This window comes from Aulostomus chinensis, chromosome 20 (assembly GCF_037954235.1).
Source record: "Aulostomus chinensis isolate RoL2024-O1b breed Wild chromosome 20, RoL_Achi_v1.0, whole genome shotgun sequence".
NCBI lineage: Eukaryota > Metazoa > Chordata > Actinopteri > Syngnathiformes > Aulostomidae > Aulostomus > Aulostomus chinensis.
Window position 1 is genome coordinate 3,432,625 of NC_141339.1, and position 27,695 is coordinate 3,460,319.

The 27,695-nt window shown below is 46.8% G+C and overlaps 2 protein-coding genes and 1 long non-coding RNA gene across 3 annotated transcripts; 1 reads left to right on the forward strand and 2 right to left on the reverse strand.

Moving 5' to 3' along the window:
- Positions 1 to 224: 224 nt before the first annotated feature.
- On the reverse strand, positions 225 to 4,474 carry LOC147242240 (thrombomodulin-like). Its single transcript, XM_086189193.1, has one exon. It carries the CDS (start codon positions 4,277 to 4,279, stop codon positions 2,621 to 2,623), a length of 1,659 nt encoding a protein of 552 aa, XP_086045319.1. The 5' UTR covers positions 4,280 to 4,474; the 3' UTR covers positions 225 to 2,620.
- Positions 4,475 to 4,837: 363 nt separating this feature from the next.
- On the reverse strand, positions 4,838 to 7,664 carry LOC147242241 (thrombomodulin-like). Its single transcript, XM_086189384.1, has one exon. It carries the CDS (start codon positions 7,462 to 7,464, stop codon positions 5,872 to 5,874), a length of 1,593 nt encoding a protein of 530 aa, XP_086045510.1. The 5' UTR covers positions 7,465 to 7,664; the 3' UTR covers positions 4,838 to 5,871.
- Positions 7,665 to 12,480: 4,816 nt separating this feature from the next.
- LOC147242242 (uncharacterized) lies at positions 12,481 to 21,045 on the forward strand. The gene is made up of 3 exons (XR_015110740.1): positions 12,481 to 12,565; positions 14,056 to 14,258; positions 20,945 to 21,045. It is a non-coding gene; the product is annotated as an uncharacterized LOC147242242 (long non-coding RNA).
- Positions 21,046 to 27,695: the final 6,650 nt, after the last annotated feature.

Here is a 27,695-nt window from a genome sequence, read left to right on the forward strand (position 1 = left end):
CCTTCACAGACTTAATCTCCTTCTCCCACATTCCACCAAAACAGCCACAGGTGAGTTAAATCTGAGGGTGAAGCACAGATTGGCTCACCTTTCCTTGTGAGATCGCTCAAGCACTTCAACCTCCTGCAGCTCTTTGTTCCCACCACACATGTACCTCAGTAACCAGCCCAGCATGCAGTGAAGAGAAGCGAGGACAACTCTATATTGGAGATCTTCAAAAGTGTTTTATTTCAACATCCAAATATCAGCTTGTCAGCACATGTGAACTAAAGTGGAGACATTTGATGACACAGTTTCTCAGGGTCTGAGCCTCGCTGGCGTCTTCAAATGCAGCCTCCTCACACCGCTCGTCCGTGCGTAGACGAGGATGAACCTGCTGCCCCGCCTTCTCCTTGGGGTTCAGCTCCTTATCCGCTTCAAATCCTTGGACAACCACCCTGTCCCCTGGTGTCCTCCAGTTTGTCTGACGAGATGACATCATCACCATGGCGCGTGAGACCAGGCATTTCACCGTGACGAGCTTGGGCTTGCAGAGCAGAACTTCCAGGCTGCTCCTTTTGTTCGTTTCTGGGAGAGGCTTCTCCCACATTGACCTTCCCCACGTAGAGGTCGTCTGTGGCTGGATGTGTGTCCATTGAGACGACGCGTCCAACATGCAGGTCCAGACGAGACACGCCTGCCTTGTACCGCCGGGCCTGGCAGGGGGCTGCCTGCTTCTCCAACTCCTCCTTCAGTGATGACTTCTCCCTTTCACCCTCATCTTCAGGAAGAGGAACCTGCACAGCGACAACTGGGGCGGGACCAGAGGGGACCGGCTCTCCGCAGTGGCTCCAGCTGAAGGCAGGGGGATGTCTAACCCCCCCCCCCCCTTCTCTTTGTCCATGGGTCGCAGCTTCAGTTTTAAATGTCAGTCTTCAGTCAAGCATTTTCCACCGTCAGCTGATTTTGCTCTCCGCCCCGGAGCACAAGTCTCTCATTGAGCAGCTGGACTTCATCCATAAGCAGAATGAAGGAATTTTTGAAATGCATGATGGGTAACTTGCATTTGATACACACTTGCAATTGTGTAACACTGAACAAAGAGTAAAATTATTAGAAATACAAAGTGTTCCAGCAGACGAGTACTGAGAGGGCTCTATAGGTTTACCACTGTAACTGGCATCACTCGATGGGCAGCGAGTCTGCAAACACACTAAAAACATCGGAGTGGCAGTTGAGTGGAGGATGGGACAATAAAAGTGATGCAGCAGTGAAGACAGTACAGCCGAACGTAGCGTGTGTGTTGTGACAGCTATATTTCAGTGTGAGGGATGTAACAGCAGCCACACCGTTCAGTAACAGTTACAGACAGTTACATACTGCTAGGATTCTTTCTAATGAACTGGGTTGTCGACATGACGAGAGGAGCTGGCACACAGACAGCTGTATTTCCAGCTCTTTAAAAAAACAACAACAAAGAATTTCAGTATATTTTGTAGAGAATGCAATATTTATTGTGTCAAAATAGATCGCGCTAAAAACTATCGTGAGTTTCTAAATACTCCTCCCAGCTGCGATCACAGCAGGTCCATAGATGACGCGTTGGCTTGTAGTTCAGAGGAAGTCCAGCTCTGTGACTTCGTCTCTTTGGAGAAGTCAGAGGCTAAACAACCCGTCGCCGAACAATGAGAGAAGATCCTAAATTCATTCACTGCACCGCCTCCACAGAGGAAGTTCTAGGACTCCTCGCCTGTCAGAGACTCACGCTGACGCGAGACCATCTGCTTTCATCAGTCACACCTGTGAAAATCCGTTTGTTAGTTATCAAATGTGAGCTGCTTGTTTGAATAAGTTCAAGGTTATAATTCAATAATTTACAGTACTGCAGCAAATTTACTGGTTGACATGAGTAGGCTCCAAGTAGCAACCATGCTGCTAGCGCTGGTGCTCATGCGACCATTGCTTGCATCACTACTTCTGTTACTGAATACTATCACCACGTCCAATGTGAGTGCTAGAGTACTTCTGCTGCTTTAAGTACTGCTAGTTAGATCCTTCTGTACTGCAATGATCAATACTACACACTGGTTTGCCAGTCTCCTCGTCCTTTGTGAATTGTGAATATTTTTCTTTGTCTTCACACAGTATTTTTGAATGTTTTTTCCGTAATAAGATGAATACACATCAGTCTTGTCTCATGTCAGCTCAGACAACAACCTGTGCAGAAGACAAGTTGACTAGTGATACAACAGAGGGGCACGCGCGGTGACTGTGGAACTTGTAATATACCGTTTTCTCCACATGGTGGCCCCATCAGCCTGCACATGAACAGAGGAGGACTCAGACATGGAAAGAAACCGACTTCTTCCACAATAAATTTATTATTTTCAGTACAAGGGTTGTTGTTGTTTTTTCAGTTGGCATTTTTTGTATGACGCTGCGTCTGTTGTACGTGAACTGGATGTCAGATAAAACTTCATTTCGAAAGCAAACATTCCTGTGAGTTGTGTCGCATACAAGTGTCAAATCCTTCTGTTGCTCATTGTGCTGCTGCATCGTTTGAAAGCAGGCCGGAGCCTGAGCTGTGTGCCGGGGTTCGGTCGTTCTATACATTCACTCGTCGTGCTCGACCCGTCCTCCTTCAACACGTGTCGCCTGGAACTGGCTGTAAACAGTGAGCTTCACCCTCTGGAGCCTTGAGCGCTGCTGCGCTCTCCAGCTTCCGTCTGCTGCTGCAGAAGATGTGATGAGCCAGAAAAACCGCCAGCACGATAAAGAAGGTAGTGCACACTATTATCCCCGCCAGACCTCCAGGTGACACCGCCGAGGGTCGCCGTGTTGGACCCGCGTGTGTCACGTGCGGGGTCGGATGCGGTGTTGTTGGGGTGGTGCTCGGGGCTGTGGTCTCCCCGGAGCCTTCCCCGTCCTCGTCCTCGTTCTTTACGCACATGTACTCGTCAACTAGCGTGTATCCCGCTAAGCACGCGCACACGTAGCCGCCGAACGTGTTTTTACACTTCTGCTCACAGTATTGGTAGGCGCATTCGTCCATATCGATGCACACCACGTGGTCCTGTCTTTCCTCGGATATGTAGCCATCGGGGCAGTAGCACTGGTACTGGTCATTGGGGTCGCACTCCGCGGGACACTCCTTCATCCCGCAAAACAGTTTACACTTATTCGGTGACTTAGGATCCAGTCGGTATCCATCATAGCAGGAGCAGTTGTAACCACCTAGAGTATTGATGCACGTGTGCTCACAGGGAGCAGACACGCACTCGTCCTCGTCCACGCACACGCCGCCGGTCATCCGGAATCCACTCCTGCAGACGCACTGAAACCCGCCGACTGTGTTGACGCACATGAAGTTCTCCCCGGGACACTGCCGCTCATCAGTGCAGTCATTGAAATCCACACACGACCTTCCGTCCGGCGCCAGTTTAAATCCGTGGTCGCACATGCACTTGTAGGAGCCGTCGCTCTCGTAGCACGCGTGGTCGCACCGCAGACGCGCGCACGGTTCGTCTGTGGCGTCCTCGCAGGTGACTTTGTTCGACAGATTGATGGTTTGTCCCTGCGGGCAGTAGCAGGATGGTACGTTATTGGGATCCGTTGCGCACTTGTACTCGCAGCCCCCTTCGAGAATCTCGCAGGTCCAGGGAGCCCGGAGCCACTGCTGAGAGAAGCAGACGTATTTGGTTTCAGCTGGCATCCGAATAGCTTCACTCCCAGGGGGCAGAGACAGCAAATCCACACCCCCGAACCCCATGGGAGTCACGTAGGTGACAGACTCGCCACCTGCAGCTTCCAAACCGCTGCACCCGTCATCAAAGACGTACTCGCAGAGAAACCCGCTCGGTTGCGCATCGCAGGATTCCTGGTTCCACTGCAAGTTTTCCTCCCCAGAAACTGAGACGCAGCGAGGAGAAGAGCAGCTGCTGTCAAACGTCGGTGCCCAGTTAGAAAAGTCACTCAAGCTGTCCTTGGTTACCCACTGATAGCCCCTCAGCTCGGCTGCAGCGTCCGGGCAGCCGGCCGGTCGATGCAGACCGATCCAGTAGCGCCCCGTCAGGTTCGCTAACAGTATGGAGAGAATATCACGGGAAACGGACGAGCGCACCGTCATCAAGTTGCCGTTCGTGTCCCTGCACTGATTCTGGGCTGTCGTGAATTCGCTGGGGTCTCGGAACAACGTGCAGCACTGGTTCTCTAGGCAGTACACGCCATCCGGCTGGACCGCGGCGCCTCTTCCCTGGAGAACCGCCAAGACGACAACAAACAGTCCCGTAACATCCCTCATGTTTGAATCCCGGTTGCACCCGACTATGTTCTCGCGCCTTCCTGCAGCCTATAGGTTTGTTTGTTTGAGAAAGTGTTTAACTCGCATTTATAGCCTCCCGACTCCATGTTGGCTCCCCGGCTGAGGAAGGAAGTCGCTCTTTAAGGCCTGCTGCTGCGCTCACGTCCCTGCAGCGACTCTCTCTTCGCAAACGTATGCATTGCGGACCACATCCCCAAATTACGCATGGCTTTTACGCACGTCGGGTCACGCACAGAGTAGCCCCTCCCCATCGCCCCCTCCCTCTCTCTGTCTGTTTAGGAATTTAACCTTGTAGTGGTAAATCACTAGAAGTCGTCTTAGATGCGGTCACACAATTGTTCCAACGTGTTTTGTTTTTTTAAAAAATGTGAATCTTTCTACGTCACGCAGACATGGACGCTGGCCGACCTGTGTCAGTGATGCATGCAGGACAATGTGAGGGGGAGAAGATCTTCACCCTCCCACACCAACGGTCCCTGACGCTGAACTCAGAAGGAATTTGATGGCTCAAAACAAAACCACGTCATGTTGCGTCTCTCTAGCTCTTCTTCTTTTAATCCATCATTCAGTAGTGGCACGTTCATCAACAGTCATTGATACAAACGGCAGAAGCTGCACCAAGTGAAAGCTTGCACAAGTGGTGGCTCCGTCAGAGGAGCCAGGGAACTTTAAGCTTTAATTAAATAATAAAATAGCAGCAGGTTTACATCCATCAGCTGATGCTGGTCAGTCAGTACAGACTGTCACACAGTAAAGTTAAGATTCAGTGAACCACCAATATCTTGGTAATCATCCTTGTTGCTTTCAACGTCACTTTTAATGTCACGTGGGTTTTAAGAGTTCCCTCCCCTCCTTTAACACCCTGGAGTTTTCTGGTTGGAGCAGCAGAAGGTGCTAGCCCGAACAACAACGGAGAGCCGGTGTGGTTGCTATTTAGAAACACTGGCCAATTTCTAAATTGTGACTGATTTTATTATGCGCTGCCAATTATCTTGTATTTCTGTTTTCTATTTTCATAGAAAGCGTGTCACATTTTTCAGAGTAATATTTGCTATCGCAACAAGAACAGTGTTTCAAAAACAGCTTACTGACTCAAATATTAAAAATCCAGATCCTCGAAATGTATCAGTGAGTCAGCATGCGGATGTAACATAAAAAATACGGCTGGCTTCACTTCCCTCCTCATATATTGAAGGTGTTTGTGAAGTCGCATCTAAAACAAGTAGCAGAGGTGATTCTCGTCATGAGTGAACTAAAATAGAGGTTAATATCTTCTGGATTTGCACTTTTAAGGACATTCCACCATCATTTTAGATCAAAAAACAAGGATTTCTTTCAGTACCATCACATCAGATGATTTCCTGTGGAGCAGCGTCTCACTACTCTGCCAGTGACACAGATGAACTCATATTTAGAACATTGAGAAGGACAACAAATCCCAATTCTAAGAAAGACAAACTAAACAGATCCAGAAACTTCTTATTTGTGCAATCTTTGCTATACAGTGTGAGAGTTACTGCAGTGGTCACGCGTTTGGTTGAAGGTGACACGGGAGCAGCTTGCGTGGCTGCTCATGTCTGGTTGAAGTCTTTGCCGATCATTTTTAAGCTGTCCAGGGACAGCCTCTTGTACGTGTCCGTGGACACCTGCTGCAGGGAGAAGATGTCCATATCAGGCCCTCTGAGAGAGGAAAGCTCAAGTTTACCGCAGCGTTTAGTCATGTTTCGCACCAGGAGAACCAGCAGCACCAGGCACAGCGCCATGAACACGGTGATACCAAAGACACTGCCCGTCTTGATGTAAGACGGTAACTTGGCTGGGTGGGAGTCAGCTGGGTGGGAGTCAGTTGGGTGGGAGTCAGTTGGGTGAGAGCCGGCCAGTGTGGGGGTCAGTGGAGTGGAGCCTGATCCATCTTCCTCCTCCACCAGGGAAACACACTTGTTGTCACCTTCCAGCTTGAAGCCCTCATCACACACACACTTGTAGTCACCAAACAGATTCTCACACTGGTGGGAACACAGATGCTCAGTGTCACATTCATTTATGTCCGTGCAGATGGAATCATTGTTCCTTGAGTCCAAGATGTAGCCTTTGGGGCAGAAGCACTGATTTTCGATGTTCTCCTCACGGGCAGGACAGATGGGAGGACAGTCCTGCTCTTTGCAGTACATGTCACACTTAGTGGGGTCCCCCTCTGACACCCTGAACCCCTTCCGGCACAAACACTGATAAACCCCTTTGACTTTATCACACAACATGTGCTCACATTTTACACAGATGCTCACATCCACACACACTCCGTCTTCCCTCACAAAGTCTTCTTGGCAATCGCACTCCGGCCCTGTCGGAGTGCCAACACACTCCTCACCCTCGCCTGTGCAGGGGTTGTGTACCGCACACTTAACCACCTCACACCCCTTTCCATCCTTCGTCAACATGAAGCCAGTGGGGCAGTGATGCGCCTGCGGGCCACAGGTGATGTTGTTGGGATGCAGTTGTCGGCCTATGGGACACACACAGGAGTGCGTTGTGGAATTGCAGCCGTGCTCACAGCCGCCCTGCAGCACCTCACAGATCCAGGGAGCTCTGGTCCAGTTCCCGGCAAAACACAGAAGCTTGGCGCGCAGATAATTGTCTCCAAAATCTTCCATTAATGCCAAGGTTCCTTGTGGAAACTCTGCTGAACTGTTGACCTCGAAGCCCATCATAAGCGCGGTGTACGTCACCCGTGTGTCTCCCCCTGCTGGCAAGCGACTGCAAGGCTCCTCTAAAGTATATCTGCACACATATCCGTCCAGTCTCTCGTCACAAGGCCCCCGCTGAAAGGTAAAGTTCTGTTCCGTCCTCATGTGAACAGCAGGACAGTCCTGGAGACGTGAGCCTGCTTCAGCGCTGCTTTCAGAGCCATTTATGTTCAGCCAGTAACTTCCACTGAGTCCAAGGCTGCGTAAAAAACTCATCACGACAGAGGAATCCACGACACTGGAAGACAACTGTCCAACCGAGCCTCTGCATTTAACCGCCGCACCTGGAAAGTCCACTGGCTCCTGGAAAAGCACCAAACACTGGTTCTTGTCACAATACCCGCGCTGAGAGCGGACTGCTTCCTCCAGCCCGCAGAGGAAAACCACACCAACAAGCCAAGCGCGAACTGTGGGAGTCATGATGTGGACGTTAGAAAAGCTGAGATGATAATAAAGCTCCGTGTTGGAGGATCCGAGGCTGGAACAGCGACTGAGAGCTCAACATAGCCCCCATTTATAATCTCCTCCGACGGTAGTTTTAGTTGGAGCAGGAGAAGGAAGGAAGTTTCCTCCTGCAGAGCGGTAACCCCCCCCGGCCAGCAGCCTTATCTCAACGACCGACGATTACAACACACACACACACACACACACACACACACACACACACACACACACACACACACACACACACACACACACACACACACACATATCAGGTGCGCGCGCGAGAAATACGTGGAGGATGAACAAAATCTGGTAATCCCGTCCCTTGAACTCGTGTGTGTGTGCGTGTGTGTGCGCGCGCGCGTCGATGTGACTCATATTAATTTAAATGTATATTATTTATTTATTGTATTGTTAAAATTAACCCACCTGTAATTCTGCCACCAGTCATCATAATTCTGGGCTACCAACAAAGATGAAGACGGACAGGTGGGTGTTTTCAGTGCTTAAGTTTTATAAATGATTTGTTTTACTCCAACAATCTCTCAATGTCCAGTTGAGAGGTTTTGTTCTTGGGATGTGATGATTTAGGAAAGAAAGAAGCATGGCGAAGTAGTCTGAGGGTATTTTGATCGCCATTTTCTCTACTCGAAAGCATTTACTGCTGATAGACTTTCGTTGTTCCGGTAACTGCTCATGAGTTCATCTAAATATGGATTTAATCTGAAAGATGTGGCTTTCAGTCTCCAGACAATAAAACATAATGACAGTAAAATGTTGCAAATGTGTGCTTGAAGTCGAAATGGGCAACTATTTATTGCAGGTACACCAATGCTGATTTCTTGCTGTTACACCAAAGTGGCCAAACTGAAGCCCCAGCAACATACAAGGTCTCGTTCGGCAGCTTTGCTCCATTTACATGCTGGTGGCTGCGACACAGCAGCTGGCAGCTTGACTACGCAGCTGGAAACGTGCGCCACACACCAACGCTGCTGTTTCTGACCACAGAATGAGGCGCTGAAGTGACAGTGACTTTTATCACCTGAAAACATCAGACCCTTTTGTCACATTGTGAAATGTCCTACAGCCAGAAAAGACCTGCCCTCGGGTGGCATTTTCCTCTCCCCGTTTATTCTTTCAGGTGGCGTGGTGGTGCAGAGGGCAGCGCTGCCGCCTCAGCAAGAAGGCTCCAGGTTCGAGCCCCGGCTGTTACCCTTCTCTGGTTTTTCTGGAAATTTCCTTCAACTACCTTCACATCATCTGGCGCACGGGTCCAGCTTAAAGGTCGGTTTGTGCGTCAGAACCAGGGAGTGGTCACAGAGTCACCGTGTGCCTTCACGCAGCCTGTGGTCACACCCAAACCCGCTCATCTCGGCGAGGCAGACCACAAGAACCACGACTGGTTTATGTCCTCTTGCCATTTTTTCACACCATCTCCTCATTAAATGTTACTCTTGTTATTAGTTCATGTTCTCAGTCGCCCTTTTTTTTAACACACAGAGACAGTCAACACAATGGGAAGGAAACCAAGAGTGCAGCACCAAATTCAGTGCACTTGCAACCACAGTGTTGGTGGTAACGTCAGCGGGCCGACGTTAACGGTGGCCGACTCTGAGGCCACGTTCAGTTTGGCTTGGGTTCAGCCGCCCAGCGAGGCTGATTAATAATAGGAACATGATCGGCTCCAAGAAAAGATCACTTTCTTCAAGAGACTGACTCATGGATCTGGAAGCTAGACAGACTTCCTAAAGGTAGACTAAAGACAAGGAAGTAGAGACTTTTGTCTGACTCATGGACAATCAGCAGTAGGAGCCTCCTCTCCTGGCAGAGGAAGAAGAGAGCTACCTTCCTCTTTCCTTGGGGGGGGGGGGTAGTGACTCGACTTCGAGGAGGAAGCAAGAACAGGAGGGCTGGACCCACTTCCTACCGCACAGTCAAAGCTATGTGTGCTCTCATTCTTCACGATTCTCTGTGCGAGTGCAGGAATACACACATGGAACCGAAGCCCTCCCCGAGTGACCAATCATGACTCAGTGGATGTAATGAGAAATGAAGGAAATGTTTCCGCGTAGTGGAGAATAGAATCAGCGCTATTCCCTAAATTTGGACCAGATGTAACCGAAGCAGCATCCAACGCCCAGATTTGTACTTGGGCACCTGAACATGGACCTAAACATCTCTGACAAACGAAGGGGTGACCCACCGCTCACAGGGAAGAACTGTTCCGCTGGCTCCCTCCTGAAAGTGGGTGTAGCAGGTTGGGTGGAGGGGATGTGACCGAGGGAAGGGACTTCTTTGTTCCCAGGATGGAAAAAATGAGTACTTTAGTGTTTTCATTTGAGTGTTTGATCTAAGATTTTAACTTTGCCACCCAACGCAGAGACATGCAGATCTGTGTTATCTGAAGCTGAAGCCAGCATGGCGGCCCAACCCAGGCTGGCTGGTCTCTGTAAATATTATTTCTCTGATATTGTTGGTGCCCACGCCAGGTTGGGCCAGTCAGATATGCTGAGGATTGTTTCTCTTTCTTGCGTGCTGTCACTGTTACTGTGTTTTCTCCATGATTCACAGGCGGCGCCATCACTATGACGTGGTTTGGTGTCGGTGCCACTGTCAACAGGGTTTTTTTTTATTCTGTTGAACACAGTTCTTGGGATATGTGTGTGTGTGTGTGTGTGTGTGTGTGTGTGTGTGTGTATGTGTGTGAGAGAGAGAGAGAGAAAGAGAGACATCATTTCTGTTGCTAGAGCATAGCGCAGCTTGCTATGGAAGTCCGTTGGTGACTTAATGAACAAAAAAACCCCACAAATTTAAATAATATTGTTGTCCTTTTCAAGCCATGCATGTATACCCGGGTCAAACTTAAAATTAAAATTCAGTACATCAGTACATGTAAGGTGCAACACATACAAACAGTTCCATACAACACATCACCCTGTAAACATATCAGGCAGGACAGAACAGAACCACAACACCCTGGCAAGCTGAGGTCGCTACCGACTCAGCAGCCCAGTTGCTACAGGGATAAATGATGAGTGCCTGCCGGTACTCTGAAACGGCGTCCTGAGGGTAACAGTTCAAACTCTCTCTCTAAGCAAAAAGCCACACACACACACACACACACACACACACACACACACACACACACACACACACACACACACCCGACGCAGTCAGTTCTGCCTCCTCCCCTCAGGCCTCAGACACAGAGCCCCTACTTCCAGGACAAATAGAGACCTGTCGTCCACAAGACCTTTAAATGGCTGAACCCCATCCTTTTATTGGTTGCTGTTTTTAACACTTGGACTCTTTTAATTAGCCTCCTATGTGCTGCTCCTCCGATATGAAGGGTTTATTTTTTCACCAGGAGGAATAATTATTCATTCATCAGACTTAGCGAACTCTTTTATCAACCATGTTTCTAATGTGGGCTCTGTCAGTGTGTGTGTGTGTGTGTGTGTGTGTGTGATTATTAGCTGTAAGTGGACTGTGTGGACACACCCTGCTGCTCCTCTACATGTGAAGTTCCTAACGGAAAAACAAAGTTCTTTTGAATTTGAATTCGGCCGCTTTCAACAACGTCTCTACCCAAAACCACAGCACCTACGCTTGTCAAACCTGGACTCGCTCGACACAGACAGGCTGAAAATCCTTTACAGCACAGTTTTAGATTTGTGAAACCTTTTAGAAGCCAACTTCAGCATCGTTCATCAGAAATATCACATTCAAGGAGGCAACAGGTTACAGGTCAGGTCAGGCACTGGATAATCAGGTAACCATTTATAGTAGAGGAGGAGAAAAATTAATATAGTAAAGTGAATAATCATCCATTCATCCATGTTCTCCCTCTTCAGGGTGGTGGGGGTGGAGCCTATCCCAGCAGCCTTCCCCCTGGACAGGTCACCAGTCCATGGCAGGGCCAACACATAGAGACAGACAACCATTGGCTCTCCCAGCCACACCTACGGTCAATTTAGAGTCTGGATTAACCTGGTCCCTCTTGATGTCTTTGGACTGTGGAGGAAGCTGGAGTACCAGAGAGAACCCAGCAGGAACAGGGAGAGCATGGAGACTCACACAGAAAGACCCCGTGCTGCAGCCGGGGCTCCAACCTGGAACCTTCTTGCTGAGAGGCGACCGTCCTGACCCCTGCTCCACTGTGCCGCCCTTTCATATACAATCTAACCCTAATTTTCAGCCCTGTCAAAACAACATCGTTCAGTCTGGTCTTTCCTTGGATGTCTTTTTGTTTTGCGTTTCCAGTCATTTTGTCTCCAACCCAGTTAGCGTCAGAGATCTAGTTTTTTTCTCCCTGAAAAAGGTGATGTAGCAGGGCGGTGTGCAGCCACCAGTGACCTGGGAGGAGCAGGTGAGAAGGGGAGCGGGAGGCCCGCGGCGCTCTATCAACAGTCGACACTCGTGGTGAGGTAGTCAGCTCACTGGTCGGCCTGCTGCGGGCTGCTGGGTGAGTTAGAGTAGCATGCTAGCAGCGGCAGCAGCTAGCTGTGACACTCTTTTTTTTCTTACTTAAAATTTTATTAGTTCAAACTTTGGTTGAAATGAGCTAAAAAAAAAAACAAACTGTCACTGGGTTGAATTAAACAACTGTGATTCACCTAAACAGCAACGTTCCAGACTCAATGCTGATTCACGGAGGCAGCGAGATGTCGTGGATACGAGTGCCCGTGCCTGTGCGTGTCAGGGACTTCCTGACTGACACGCAACTGCTGGATGTATAAAAATGAACCGACAGTGTGAGATTTAATTTTCAAATTGTCCCTAATGGAGCGTTAAGCACTGAACAGATTAATGCTGGCTGTCAAACCTTTGTATGTACTGCTTAAGCGTGTTTCCTCCTCCGTTTTTGGACCTGATAAAGTACTTCTACACTGGCACCACGATGTGGTCGAGGCTGGTAATGAATGCAGTGTTTACCCAACCTTAAACCTACAGTTCCACGAGCGGTTTCAAGACCTGCCAGGGGACAGACGGGAGTGTGTGAGTGTGTGAGTGTGCGAGAGCTGAGGAAGGGGAAGGCGTTTCCATGTCCTGAGTGAGGATCAAAGGAAGAAACAAGGTTAATTTGCTCCTGGCCTTGCACGCACGCACACACACGCGCACGCACACACACACACACACACACACGAGCATGCAAACACATAGATGACCTGTTCTACACTGCGTTTGGTGTATTTCGAGTGTAGAAGGTACAAATTAGAACTGGTTTAACTTCATTAAGTGTGAACCAAATCAGCCTTCACTCTGATCTGAAGCTACAATCTGCGTGAGACATCCCATAACATTATCAGCTTTAGCTTGACACATATATTAATTTTCATAAAAACACAAATATTCACAACAAAACGTATTTAAAATAGCACTAACATGTTTTTAAAACATGGCTTTTTTCAATTGATTTTTGAAAACCAAAAGCCAATGGCACATTCCTACATTGATTACTATTTATATTCCATAATTTAAACCCAACAACGGACACACGTCTGCTTTTAACCCTGTATTTTAACCATTTTTTTCACAGTGAATTATTATTTGCTGTGTGCAGCCGAACTGTGCACAGTAACAGATACACAGATTCATTTGTCATGAGAACGATCTTGGCAGATGAATGCAGTAGAACGTTACGACCCTCTTGGCTCGGGTCTTGTGTTTTGGAATCGTTCTGTGCTGCTTCATCGTGGTTCCTGTCGATCAGGAATGAAAACAGAGATAAAAGACGTTACAATTCACTCTGCTTGTTTAACCTGAACGTTTAACACATCGCTCAGGGGCCCTGAGGGGCCGTTTCCTGCCATTGATGCTGCAGCTCTACCTTCACCCCTCACGGGCTTCAGAACAGGACATGATTTACACAGTGAATATTTATGGAGGTGTCTCACCGGCTGAAACACTATATCCTCACAGCAAGTTACTTGGGGGGTCAGTGGGGGTCAAAAAAAGGAAAGCGAGATGCATTCTTTCCAGCGTGATGTTCAGGCGGCAGCAATGCCAGAAAGATGATGAATCAGGTCACCGAGGGAGGTGAGCGTCCCGTCATGTGTCTGTGTGATAGCGAGAACGTACCGAAAGACGCCACTTACATCTGATCAGACGTCTTCAACCAGTCTTACTCCAGCACTCAGAACACGCGTAGAGAAAACCTGCGCTCCACGATAACGGAGCCTACAGCTCCATGTGCCATGTGGGCGGGACGTCATTTTAGGATTTTGATGTGTAATTTATGCCTTTTGTCAAACCTGCACCAACAACATGAAGACTTTGTCGCGTTCCACAAACAAATTTATAAATTCTCTAATGCTGACATTCTCGTGCATATTTTATGTGAGCACACACAAAATGTGAGACGTGATGATGTCATTAGAAGAATATGACGACACAAAACATCTAACAGCTTCTTTAGTGCCTGAAGAGGCACTTGAATCTTCTTAAGTCGCACCTACGTGGTCACAATGAGCTGATTACATCCACTTTGTCACCAGAGTTATCAGTCAATCAATCAATCAGTCAATCAATCAAGCAATCAATCAGTGGTGATTTGTTTTGCCACAGCTGCTGTCAATCTGCTGGCCAACCTCGGCAAAGTCGCAGTAACGTAGGGATCAGCAGGAGAACGGAGCAGCGATGATGAGCGTTAGCGGCGGCCACACTGTTCAGAGGAAAACACCACCTCTGCTCCTCTCCGTCTTGTGGTGCTGGCAGCTGCACTCTTCCTGCCCCAGCTAAAAGATGGACCCTACGTGAGACCGGGACGGGTATTATCACTATTATTATTATTATTATTATTATTATTATTATTATCACTATTATTATTATTATTATTATTATTATTATTATTATTATTATTATTATTATCACTATTATTATCACTGTTGATATTGTTATTATGATGATGATCACTATCATTATTATTATTATTATTATCACTATTATTATCACTGTTGATATTGTTATTATGATGATGATGATCACTATCATTATTATTATTATTATTATCACTATTATTATCACTGTTGATATTGTTATTATTATGATGATGATCACTATTATTATTATTATTATTATTATCACTATTATTATCACTGTTGATATTGTTATTATTATGATGATGATCACTATTATTATTATTATTATTATCACTATTATTATCACTGTTGATATTGTTATTATGATGATGATCACTATTATTATTATTATTATTATCACTATTATTATCACTGTTGATATTGTTATTATGATTATGATGATCACTATTATTATTATTATTATTATCACTATTATTATCACTGTTGATATTGTTATTATGATGATGATGATCACTATTATTATTATCACTATAATAATTGTTATTATTATCATCACTATTATTATCAGATGATGATCACTATTATTATCACTGTTGATATTGTTATTATGATTATGATGATCACTATTATTATTATTATTATTATTATGATCACGATAATAATTGTTATTATTATCACTATTATTATTGTTATTATCACTATTATTATGATCACTATTATTATTATTGTTGTTGTTGTTATTGTTATTAGTGTTATTATTAATCAGTGACCTTTCACATAATATTACATCCCTAAACCTTGGTATAATGAAATACTGAATACTTCAGAGGTAAATACCATATCCAAGCAAATGTACACAATGTTTAACCTTCAGTTTTCATGTCTCAGGAGATCCTGGGATCTACGGATCCCTGGAGTGGCCAGAAAGACAAAAATCATTTTGGCATGAAGAGAAAAAAATTATTTAAATGCCACAAAGAACAATTTGGTCCCACAATTTGATCCTGTCGAGTTTTTCAGTTAAAGCTTAGCGCCATGAATTAGTTGAATTGAGGGCAAAAGAAAATAACTGATTTGTTGGCACAAGTTAAGCCTCCGTATTGTTCCTCTCCCATCCTCTATGCCACAGGTGTCAAACTGGTCCAGTAAAGGGCCGTGTGGCTGCAGGTTTTCATTCCAACCGAGGAAAAGCAACACCTGAATCTACTTAAATCAATCAAGCTGTGTCCACACAGCTCATTGGTTGGATCAGATGTTGCTTTTGCTTGGTTGGAATGAAAATCTGCAGCCACACGGCCCTTTACTGGACCAGTTTGACACCCCTGCTCTATGCTGTTGCCCTGCAGCTGGTCCTGGTAACAGAATATAATCACCACCCGATTTGCAGGGCCTTCTCACACACAACAGATCAAATGATATTGTGGTGCTGCAGAAAAAGAACCGCAGGAAGCCAGTGGGCGTCTCTGGTGAGAACCCCAAGTCTGTGGGTGTTTGTGTTTGATTGTTTTTTCTACCAGAACTGACCTGTGCCGACGCACCATGAAACACAACAGTGTCGTTTCAAGAGGTGGCAGACAGGAAGTAACAGTAAAGCTCTAGAGCAGCATCCTGGTAATGTGATCGGGTTGAACGGTTGTTGTGTTGTTGGTGGAGAACCGGTCACCACGGGCAGCAGGATCGGCTCCACCGAGTCACCAGTCACATTGCAACTGGAACAGACGAACTCAACCTTTTTTTTTTTTTTTTTTGCATTTTTTGGCTGCTCCAGCTCCTTTGGGCGTCTCTTTCTCCCATCAACTAGTCAGTACTTTTCCAGCCACGCCCTCTCTATACGGGGAGCATGTTTTCTTCAGATTTTTATCACCCTGCTTTTACTTTATTTTCATCCCTTGCCTTTGTTTTTGAATGCCCTTGCTCATCATTACCATGGCCCAACTGGGCTGGTAGTTGCCGTGGCGACCGCAACAACAGACATGGCAATGCAGACACGCAGAGGATGCAGAGAGCTTGGGGAGTTGTTTCTACAAGAGGGGGTTCCTGATGCCATGGCTACCAGTGGCGGGGTCCAGACGAGGGGATGGGCGTGAATGTGACGCTGGAAAGAAAAGGTTTTATTAAGAACAGCTGGCGCCGCTCCAGATGTGGGGCGCTTCTGCTGCCCAGAGGCTGAGCACTCAGCAGTGGAGCTAACGATAGCTACATACCAGTGCTGTTGTTTTTACCCCACTCCTCCATAAAACTGGAAACCATGTGTGATGTCACTGAACCCCAGCACTTTCCCCGCAGTCCCCAGGGAGAATTATTTCCTCTTCACTCACGAGCAGTTGTAAGCTAACACAGTAGGCCACAAAGTTTTCAGCACTTTTTGTGTGTTGTAGAACCCAGGTTTTGTCCAGTGTTTGGAAAAGGCTAACAGATTTATTTCAAGGAACATCCACCTCATTGTGTTCCCTCCACCTCCCCTGTGCCTCCTTGCAAAGCCCAATAACACCAGCGCTTCCCCTCAGCTTTCCTCTCCACTGTTCCCAGTCCCACCAGGAGCACTGCTGCTAATGCAGCGATGGAGGGATAGACAGGAACCCCCCCCCCACACACACACACACACACACGCACACTCTTTTCTGTCTACTTCTCTGAGATGTGCTGTCTGAGGAGGCCATCTTGGCTGGCTGACAGAAATATTCTGAACCTTCTGTGACCCAAGAAACAAGAACAAACACCCTGGACTTGCATTAAGGGGGTTGCAAGTACCAGTCTCACTCACTCTTTGTCTCTCTCTCTCCACACACACACACACACACACACACACACGGAGGCTTCTGACATTTTTCATCTTCAGCTTTTTTGTCGGGTTGCTTCCACTTGAAGGGTTCTACATTTCCCATCCTCTACAGGCTCTAGTGCGCATATAAAGCAGTTTCTGGCTCTCTGCACATCTTTTGTTCGACACACCAACAGGAACACAAAAGTCAACACAGACCTTCAATAACACGGGGAGGAATTGTTTTCATGCCGCTTGCTGGAGTAATGAAAGCATGGGAGTGGAAATCTGTCTGACAGGCGGCGCACACACTCAGACAGAAATCTGAGCTTTGAAGAAAAAGATTTTAAGCAAATAAAAACAGCAATTAGCCACGGAACGTTTGGAGGAGATGCGTTTTATGCCAGCGCAGAACCGACGACTGCACGAGCAGCTTTGCGAGGTTCTGAAGTTCTTTGGCATAACAGGACTACAACTGGTCTGTTGTTTTCAGCTTGCAGGTCCCTGCCTGGTTCTGCAGGTCATTCTGGAGCTTTGCCGCGTGCATCACTTTGCACGGATTCCTCTTGAAGGAATCAGCCAGTTGGAAACTGGGACACTCACCAGCAGTGTGACTGGACCGCTCGGTGTCGACCCACACCTGTCACTGGTCCAGCTGAAATTCAGGACTGGGAAAATGAGCAACAGCTAATTGAAGGATAAGGAAACATCCCCAGGAATGAAAGTATTAATTAAAACTATGTTTACTGTTGAGTAAAGTCAATCTAACGTAGCCTTTCCTGTGACTCTGGATTTCATAGAGGAAGTCAAAGGAAAGTTTAATTACACAGGAAATTCCTTTGAGTTAAAGACTGTCCAACTTCACTCGGGTGGATTGACTTCATATTCTTTTGAAAATATGTGAACTGAATGATCACGTTTCAGTTTACAAATTCAGGTAGACTTCAGTTCAAATCAGTCCTTTTGAATGCACTTTGCCAAATACATAATTTGAAATTGATGATGTCATGGTGTGTTCACTTGTCCATCACGGCAGGTGGGACATGGGTGTGACAGCAGACGTGAGCGATGTGTCTGGAAGTGAGTGCTGCTGTCCCCGACATGTGTGTCAGGGTGCTGGCACGGAAGGAGCAGTGTGTTCCTCTCTGCTGCGTTTTTGGCCGAATGTAGTTTTCACTTCAGGAGACTTGTTGATCCTGCTGAGGTCTCTGGAATCTGAGGGAGCTGAGCCTGCCTGTCCCCCTCTCGTACACAGCATTCAGTCTGTGGATGATGAGGACACACACACACACACACACACACACACACACACACACACACACACTTTCAACCATCTCACTCATTAGATTTATTGGCAGAGTGGCTGTCCTCAACCCCCTTAAATCACTGATCTGTCGTGTTGAGTCACATGTGAAGCTGTGGGCCTCCACGTGCCCTGTTTCTGTGTGTGTGTGTGTGGGGGGGGGGGGGGGAGTGGGAGACGGAGGGTTAAACATTCTTGTGTGTCTAATCTATTTAGGAATTCCTATTACTTCCAAGTAGTTCGAGTTTGTGTGTGTGTTTGGCGGGAGGGGGTGTATGTGTGCATGTTTTAGTGCGGGGGGGTGTTCTCATGCATCAGTGGTTCCAATTTCCTGCTTTTCAAATTAACACAGTGTACAGTGTGTGTGTGTGTGTGTGTGTGTGTGTGTGTGTGTGTGTGTGAAAAAGAATACAATAACAGCTAAATTTATGTCTCTGAATAGGAAATGAGCCATCTCCTTCGGTGTGTCTCCTGCTGCGTCTCCTGGAGTTCAAACCTGTAGCGAACTCATTTCCTCACCTTCCTCCTCAGTCTGCTTTCACTCTTGGGGGGCTTCAACAGTGACGGGGCTGCCGTTCCCGTCCTTCTTTGCTGATACAAAATGCACTGGGAGTCTGACCTGGTTTCCCACAAAGCCCCCCCAAACCCCCTGTGTGTAGTAACTCTCACTGTTCCTCTGAGCTACGTGTTGCTGCTGGGAACGCTCCACTCATCTGTCAGCATTTGCTGCCAGAAAGTATTCTTGAAAATTCATGTTACAAATGGAAAATTGGTTTAAATGGAAACTTGATTGAATTTACAATCAAAGATAAAATCACAGTAAAGGATTAAAGCTACTGGAAATGGGTGGATAGATGGATGGATGGATAGATAGGGGAATGGGTGGATGGATGGATAGATGGGTGGGTGGGTGGATGGATGGTGGATGGATGGATGGATGTGGATGGATGGATGAATGGATGGGCGGGTGGATGGATGGTTTGGTGGGTGGATGGATGGATGGACGAAGGAATGGATGGATGGTGAATGGATGGATGGATGTAGGGAGGAATGGATGGATGGTTGGATGGATGGATGGTGGATGGATGGATGGAGGGATGGGTGGATGATGGATGTGGATGGATGGATGGATGGGTGGATTGTGTACGGATGGATGGATGGATGATTGGGTGGATGATGGATGTGGATGGATGGATGGATGGATGGATGGTGGATGGATGGATAGATAGGGGAATGGGTGGATGGATGGATAGATAGGTGGATGGGTGGGTGGGTGGATGGATGGATGGATGTGGATGGATGGTGGATGGCTGGATAGATGGATGGATGAATGGATGGGCGGGTGGATGGATGGTTTGGTGGGTGGATGGATGGATGGACGAAGGAATGGATGGATGGTGAATGGATGGATGGATGTAGGGAGGAATGGATGGATGGTTGGATGGATGGATGGTGGATGGATGGATGGATGATTGGGTGGATGATGGATGTGGATGGATGGATGGATGGACGAAGGAATGGATGGTGGATTGGTGGATGGATGGATGGATGGATGGGTGGATGGAGTCATGCCTTTTCCTTCCTGTATTCTCTAACTCGATTTGTGACATCACTAAAGGCACGGCAGCCAATCCTGATTCAGTGTTGCACCTGCACAAGTGGAAAGACCTTATTTGGTCTTAATTTTCAGAGAATTAGGAGGCTTCATCTCCGTCCAGTCATTGAATTTGTGATATTAGGATTATCTGTTTTCACATATTCTGCTCTGATTTTCCTGCGCTGTAGCGCCCCCTCCTGGTGGTTCACTGCACTGATCGTAGATTCCCCTGCCACAAATTATCTTTATTAAAAAGTGTGTTCTTCCTTTCATTTACTCAAAAATAGGTGTTACACCTCAAGACTGTTTTCAGCTTTCAACCACTGTAAGCATTGTTACCATGGATACAGGTTGCCTGTATGTATTGTCCCTCATTTTTGGTATTATTTACATTTGTTTGTTTTTTGGGGGGGGGGGGTATTTATTTTGTTGTTATTAATCTTTATAATTTGCTAAGTTGCTCATGTAACTGTGAAGCTGTCAGCCTCGCCCTGCCTCCTCATGACCTACGTTTGACGGCGTTATTCCTGTCACTGGTTTCATTCACATTCTGACTTTTTTGCATTTTGTCTTCTGTTTTGGTTCACTGTGAAATCAGGCTAGCTTAGCACGAGGTGTATGAGGGGGCAGGAACGTTTGTGGTAGCTTGAGTACAAACGGAGGATTTAACAGCCCTTGATGTAGAGATACACTGTGTGTGTGTGTGCGTGCGTGTGTGTGTGTGTGTGTGTAGCCTGGACAGCTTTCACACATCACGTCATGATTGGGATGCTTGAATGTGTTCCTCCTTGGCCTTCTTGCGTCTAGGCAGTCACTGGTGTGAAATCCTGACGAGACGGGAAAAAACAAAGACACAAACAAACTATGATGAGCATCACCTGCTCAGGAGAAGTTATTTGAGCAGACAATGTCTCATAATGTCATGTTTTTTTGTGTTAAATCCTGATAAAGTGGGTGTTTTCTTACATAAACAGTTGAACAGTGAGCCGGTGCCAACAGCAAGGAGTGGGTGGACGGAAATCTTGTGCAACCCTGCTGGCTTTGACGCCGTCCAAAGATCCAAACCAGACTCGGGGCTGTGTTCTGAGACGGATCACATGGAGGAGGTCTCGCCCGGCGGCTGACACGATCAGCAGAGGTTTAGAGAAACTTTACTTGACTGGTTTAATTACTGATGACGGATATTCCTGTGGATGCTTCAGTGTCCCAGCAGGAGTTGAAACCTGGGGTTTTCAGGAGAGGAGCACGGACTTCTCAGTGCGTTCTGTTTGTACTGGGGAAGCTGAAACTGATAGATGGAATGCCCCCCCCCCCCCAGTGATGTCATCAATTCAACCTGAGAGGCATTGAGTTTGTGAACCAAGATGGCTGCTACGTGCATCAGTCACGTCAGCACTTTGAAAGTATAATAAATATACACTTGAAGCACTTTTGTGTCGAACGTGAATTCGGCCGTGCTCACGGTCCTGTTCATCCGTTACTCTTAGACTGGTTTGCTCGGTCGTTCACACCCACAGAATGTTTTTCATCAACGGCAGTTTTCTCTCTTTTCTCTCCAGCTTCTACCGGAAGGCGTTCAACTCAGAGAACTCTGAACTCAGAGTCCTGAGGCAAATGGGACGTGGCATCTACCCAGGACACTGGTTATTCACGTCTGATACGGTGGAGGGGTGAGCCAGTGATCAGATGGATTATTCCAACACTGACTTAAACAGAACTGGCAAAACCAGGGCCAGGGTGGAGTTTAGAGCAGCCGGGGGTGGCATGAGGTTCAGACAACTGAACCAAAATGCAAACTCACCTGATGACACAACACGAATCAGGACAGGGGAGGAGCCGACCAGACCAGAAACACCTGGAACCGCCTGTGACTGACAGACATGTCAGACTACAGCAAAGGAGGACATGGGAGGGAAGTGATTACAAAATAAAACAGGAAGTGACCAAGAGCATCAGAGTCAAAACCCAACTACAAACACAAGGAAGACAAAGAACCACAAAAACTAAAGAGTTGAAACAAACTTAAAGAAGTAAATGTGCACCACGAAACTGTGAGAACGCAGATCTGCAATGCAAAGCCATCAAAGATGTATTTTCCCCTCAAACCACTGGAAAGATGCCTACATTTTATCATAAATATTTCCTGCAAATAAAACATGGATGTGCAACAAAACTTCACCCACATTTTTGCGTCCCTGCTCAGATGAGACACTCCCAGACACAAGGCTCCATATTCAGAAGAGGATGGCCGGCGCTCCTCAGGCAGTGACAGACCTAAAGCAGGCTTTTATTTTACCACTGCCTGAGGAGCGCTGGGCCAACATTTTACGGGTTCTCCCACCAAATTTCTTGAGGATTTGATGCTAAAAGCACCCCTGTGGAGGTGAGTGGTGCGCTGGACTCTCCTAAGTATGAAACGTGACGAATGTGCAGCGTGACATGGAAGTTTGAGCTGTGCTCCCTTCTCAGTACTTTTAAGAGTCTTTATTGGTGGTTTCTGCCTGTGCTGTGTTCTGGTCTTGGCCGACCCCCCTGTCTGTAACTGTACTCTAAACATTCTGGTTCCGGCTTTTGTTTCTTTGTGTTTATGTGCTGGGACCCCGGGGGCCTCGGTCACCGTGGCCATCCAGGAGCAGGCAGGCTGGGTGCACAGTAGGTGCCTGGAAAACTCGAGGAGATCCAAGTGGTGAGGGAGGCGGTTCACCATAGAGATTACGGTGCCTGCCGCTTTTTATCAATCTGTTTACAACTTTATTGATGGATATGAAGCAAGAGATCAAACGATTGACGGCAGCTTCAAAAAGAACAACTCTACCCATGGACAAAGACATATTCTGAAAGACATGATTTGATCCTGCAAGACAAGAAAGTTTAAGTGTGAGATGGGAACACTTTGATTAAAAACAAAACACAAAACAATAAAAGACCCGTATGGCGTGCGGTGATGTCACTTCAACGCCGTGAGCTTGAAGAGCTGAAAAAGTAAAAAAAAAAACAATTTCAGAAAGAAACAATCCTGATATTTGAAATCGTATAAAAGGGAGGAACACACACACAACATTTTGGTAGTAGAATAGTTTGTGTAGTCAATACGAAGTATGGAAGGATTCCAAAATAAATAAGCCTGACGTTTTAGTTTCGTGAATTAAATGTTTCATTTCTGTGCCATGAAATGAAACCCAGAAGAAGAAGAAGAACGTGAGCAGGATCAGACCGATGTTGAGTCACTAACCTCAAACAGAAACGTCTCGCTGGATCGGACTGCGAGGTTTTTGGTTCTGAACGAGTCCAGAGATGAGAAACATCAGCAAACAGCTGGACTCTTGGGTGATGGCAGATGTTTGGAAGCCGAAACTTTCCCGATGAGCGATGAGATATTTTAACTTCATTCGTGCAAAGCATTTTTCAATTTCAAAGCAGATTCAAAAATAAAACCAAAGCTCTGCTCTTGTTGGCAGCTTCTCTCCCTCCTGGCTGGTCAGCGTCAGAGAGGGACATGGGATGGAGCCAAGCACCAAGCTGGCATCGTCACAAGAACTCTCAGAGAACCTTCTTGCTTTTTTCCACCACTGATGAGACCGTTATTTAACGAGCTGTTCTCTAGTCGCCGTGTGAAGATCCCCAACAGCAGATCAGTTAGAGAGAACCAGTGCTCTTCTCCAACATGCAGTGAGGACATTTTAAGAAGCCCAGATTTATAAATTGGTTCCGGCGCGTTTGTCAAAGCGACAGCACTTCCGGGAGAGGGAGCGAGAGCAACCGTGAACCGCTCCGCTGAGTTGGAGCTCTGTTCAAACACAGAAGGTGAACAAATCTTTTAAACAAATCCTTTCAATGAGCTCATTCTCCAGCGTCAGGACACTAAAAAGAGACCTTTTTTCCATCGCGGGCGTCGCAGGTTTTATGGTTTGCCTTTTTAAATGACTTATACCAACCATCGCCACCTGCTGTTGTGGAGAGGTACTCCCTCTCATGTCAGTTGTCACAGCTGAAGTCTGTGTGAAACCCTCTCACGAACCTCCCCGCCAATGCCGTATAAAGACCAAGATGCTGCACTCCCCTGCTGTCACACCCTCACTGAACGTGACACAAGAAGAGAGAAGAAAACTGGACAGCAGCGGGAGCAGGGCGCCGAGATAAAAACCTGAACAACTGTTCACAACCAGCCCCAGCACTGGTCCTGTACGGGGCCCAGTGTTGGGGCCCCCATCGTCCACAGAAAGAAAGAAAATGAAGAGCCTGCACTGTCCGTAGTTGCACCCCTTGTCTGTGTCAAAAAACTGGAGACGTGATGTTGGACAGTTGTGGTTTTGTGACGTAAGCCTTCAGACATGTCTGGATGGATGACGGGTGCTTAGGTCATGGAGCCTGGCGTTGTTGTCAGCTGTTGCAGCTGAGCCGCTGTCTGCATCGCCACTGAGGAGGAGGAGTCAGCCCACCAAAGGGAGAGTTGCCAGTTAAACTCGTGAAAAATCAGGAACTTCTAGAGTCAATAAAGAGTCACCCGACGTTCACTCGAGAAAAAAAACTGTTTGGTTTCTCTGAATGAACAACTTCTTATTCTCATTGATTCAGAAAAACGGAGGTTTTTTTTTCAGTGAAAGGTTTCAGAAAACACCCGTTTTCACTCTTGTTAATTCAGAAAAATCGAAGAAATCTGAAAAACTGAGCTGTTTTCTTGTTTGGAAATGTTAAGGGAAAACAGGTCGAAACCTAAATTCCCGCTATTAGGAAAGACACAACACGAACTAATTCAGCTTTGTACAAAGGGCACCCGGTCTCAGTGGCTTCCCGAGAGAGAGTCCGCCGAGACAGTTCCTTGCTTCTTTATTATACTGATAATGCAGATACATGGGAGTGTGGATGGGTGCTCATATCAAGGCAGGTGCGTTCTCATGATGATAACAGTGTGACCTTGAATGAACTTCTATTTGAACATAGTGTGACAATAAAACATTATTTTCTTTTATCAGGAAAAGATTCTTGTTAATTTAATTTTGTAAAAACACAATAATTCCGTTTCAAGCTTCTCGCTGGATTCAAAGTTTTCAGATTTTCTGCCACGTCCGTCGGTTCATTTCTGCACACTGCACGTTTTATGTCTTGTTCTTCCTGTTTTATTGTGAACTACCTAACCCTTTGTCTCTGTTCCTGTCACCTGCTGCATGCCCTTCCCCGTCTCGTCACGCCTGCTTCCCATCTTCCCTGATAACCTCTTGTATTTAACATCATGTCGCTCGCTGTCCTGTTGCCGGTTCGTTGTACTTCACATTTCTTCGTCCCAGCGGTTTTTCGTGTATGACCTTGCTTATTTTCCGACCCCGTCCTTTTGCCTCCTGACCCTTGGATACCTGCGCCCGCGCCCCTGACCCCAATAAACCTGCCCTTTTGTCCCCACCCGATCTGTGTATGTGCATTTGTGTCCACTGTTCAATGCGTGGTGTTCCTGACATTTTCTGATTTTTTTTCTCAGAACAATTGAAATCCCCCCCCCATCCAACTATTTTCTATACTGCTTGTCTTGTTAAAGGTTGCGGGGGGTGGAGCCTATCCCAGCTGACATTGGGTGAGAGGCGGGGTTCACCCTGGACGGGTCACCAGTCCATCACAGGGCCATCAGGAGCCATTAGGGGTTCAGTGTCTTGCTCAAGGACACTTGGACACGGTCACCGGGGGAAGTGAGGATCGAACCCGCGACCCTTCGGTTGCTAGTTGGCCGCTCTACCTCTAAACCCCCAACTGAAGTAATTTAGGCATAAATTCTGAAAAAAAAACGGGTGAATTTTTTTATGAAAGCAATGCACTTCTCTTCTACTGCGTTCTTATGGTGACTGACTGCTGTCAAGGCATCGCTTCCTTCGACTTGTTCAAAAAAAGAATCTATCCATTTTTCCACTTCCTGCCGTCTGCGTTTGGCTCCACTTTCATCCCCGTCCATCTCAGGTACCTCACTCTTAACGCGCGGTGTTCCTTGGAGACGCTACACAAGCCAAGCAAGTGAGGAGACTCCTGAATGTCCTTCTGTCCAGTTTCTGTTTCCACATGAAAGCGGCTCTGATGTCATAGCACCGGTCGCTCCGTCACACTGTGAGTCAGCGCCTGTTCTGCTCGTCTTCCCTGTGTATTTCTATGAAGTGACTCGCGTGAAGTAAAACTGCAAAAGCTGCGTTTGGAGCCTTTGATGATACTTTGGTAACGTAGGTTTGGTCCTTTAACTCCAGGAAACTCCCATGTTTTCCCTGGTGACTCTGCCACCGTTTACCACCGCAAAATTAATTTCTGACATTGCAAAAGCAAAACGTCATGATGCAGGACTCACCATGTTGCTCCAGAGCTGCTTGCGAAAGTAAACCACAACTGTGTGTCATAGCCGCTGTTAAACTCTTATGTCTCAGCTACTTCCTGGTACAAAGATCATCACGATCCGCTCTAAATATTGACTGTGTAACGACATGACACTCGGAACTTGAGATCATTTTGCAGTCGGTGATTAAGTTTTCACCCGTGGGCGATGAAAATCCCCCAGAATCTGTATTTGTGCACATCTTCCTGATAATAATTCATCAGTGGAGAGAGACAAGGAGGCCAGCTGTGAGCGGGGACGTTCCCCAGTGAGCGATCCCTCGGTGTCATCTGTGGATTGTTGCTTCTGTCTGGCCAGGATCAGTCCGCTCCTCACTGTGTGTCAGGGGGTGGAGGGCAGGGTGAGGACTTGGAGTCAGTTTGGTGTGTGAGACACACACACACACACACACACACACACACACACACACACACACACACACACACACACACACACACACACACACAAATATGCATCATTTGATAGAAAAAAATGGGCATCATTGGAAATTTGCTCAGACTATAGTTACGTTTTTATGGACGCACTTCCCTCTTACTCACAGGAAGAAAAGTCATTCCCACAAAAAACTAACATTTTCTCAAGTGCTGTAATGTCAGTTAGTGATAGATTTTCCACAAGACGTAATGGAGATAAGAAGCACATGTTGCCGCTGGGGACTCTCTTGACATTGGAATCAAGAAACTAAAATACAACGGAGCCTCATCTCTGTTGGAAGGCTTTCTTGGGAACCTGGCAAAGCACGAGACATATTTGGTCAAGCCTCATTTATTTCATGAGTTGAAGAACTTTAGAGGACAATTTTGTAAGACAAGGAAGGAAAAAAATTGGACAAACCCTGGGACATTAATCTCCTCACAAGACAAGATGAACTGACATCATGAACTCCCGCAAAAAGCTAAATACAAAAGGGAAAATTGAGACAAAGGCGCTGTGTCACAGTGGTTCTCAACCTTTTCCACCTCAGGTCCCACTTTTAAGTCTCAAAAACCTTTCGCGGCCCACCTCCGACGCCTGTTGATTCACCGGCGGTGTCTTGTCTTTCTTTCCTTTTAATTCTCCCTGTTGCTCGGCAGCTCTCCATCCTCACGCTCCAGGTTCAGACGACAGCATCAAGCCGGCCGGTAACGACAACATTTCCTATCTCCCGTTTGCTTGTCACACGTCTAATACTTGAAGGAAAAACAACAACAACAACAAAAATAATGAAAATAATATTTTAACATTTTACTATCCTTTTAAATGTAACTGAGTTTCAACATTGAAAACATTATTCTGTGTATTTTTATTTTAATATAATGAACCCCCCACAAAAATCATACTATTTTGGAAATTATGTGGCGGGAGGTTGGGAAGCACTGGCC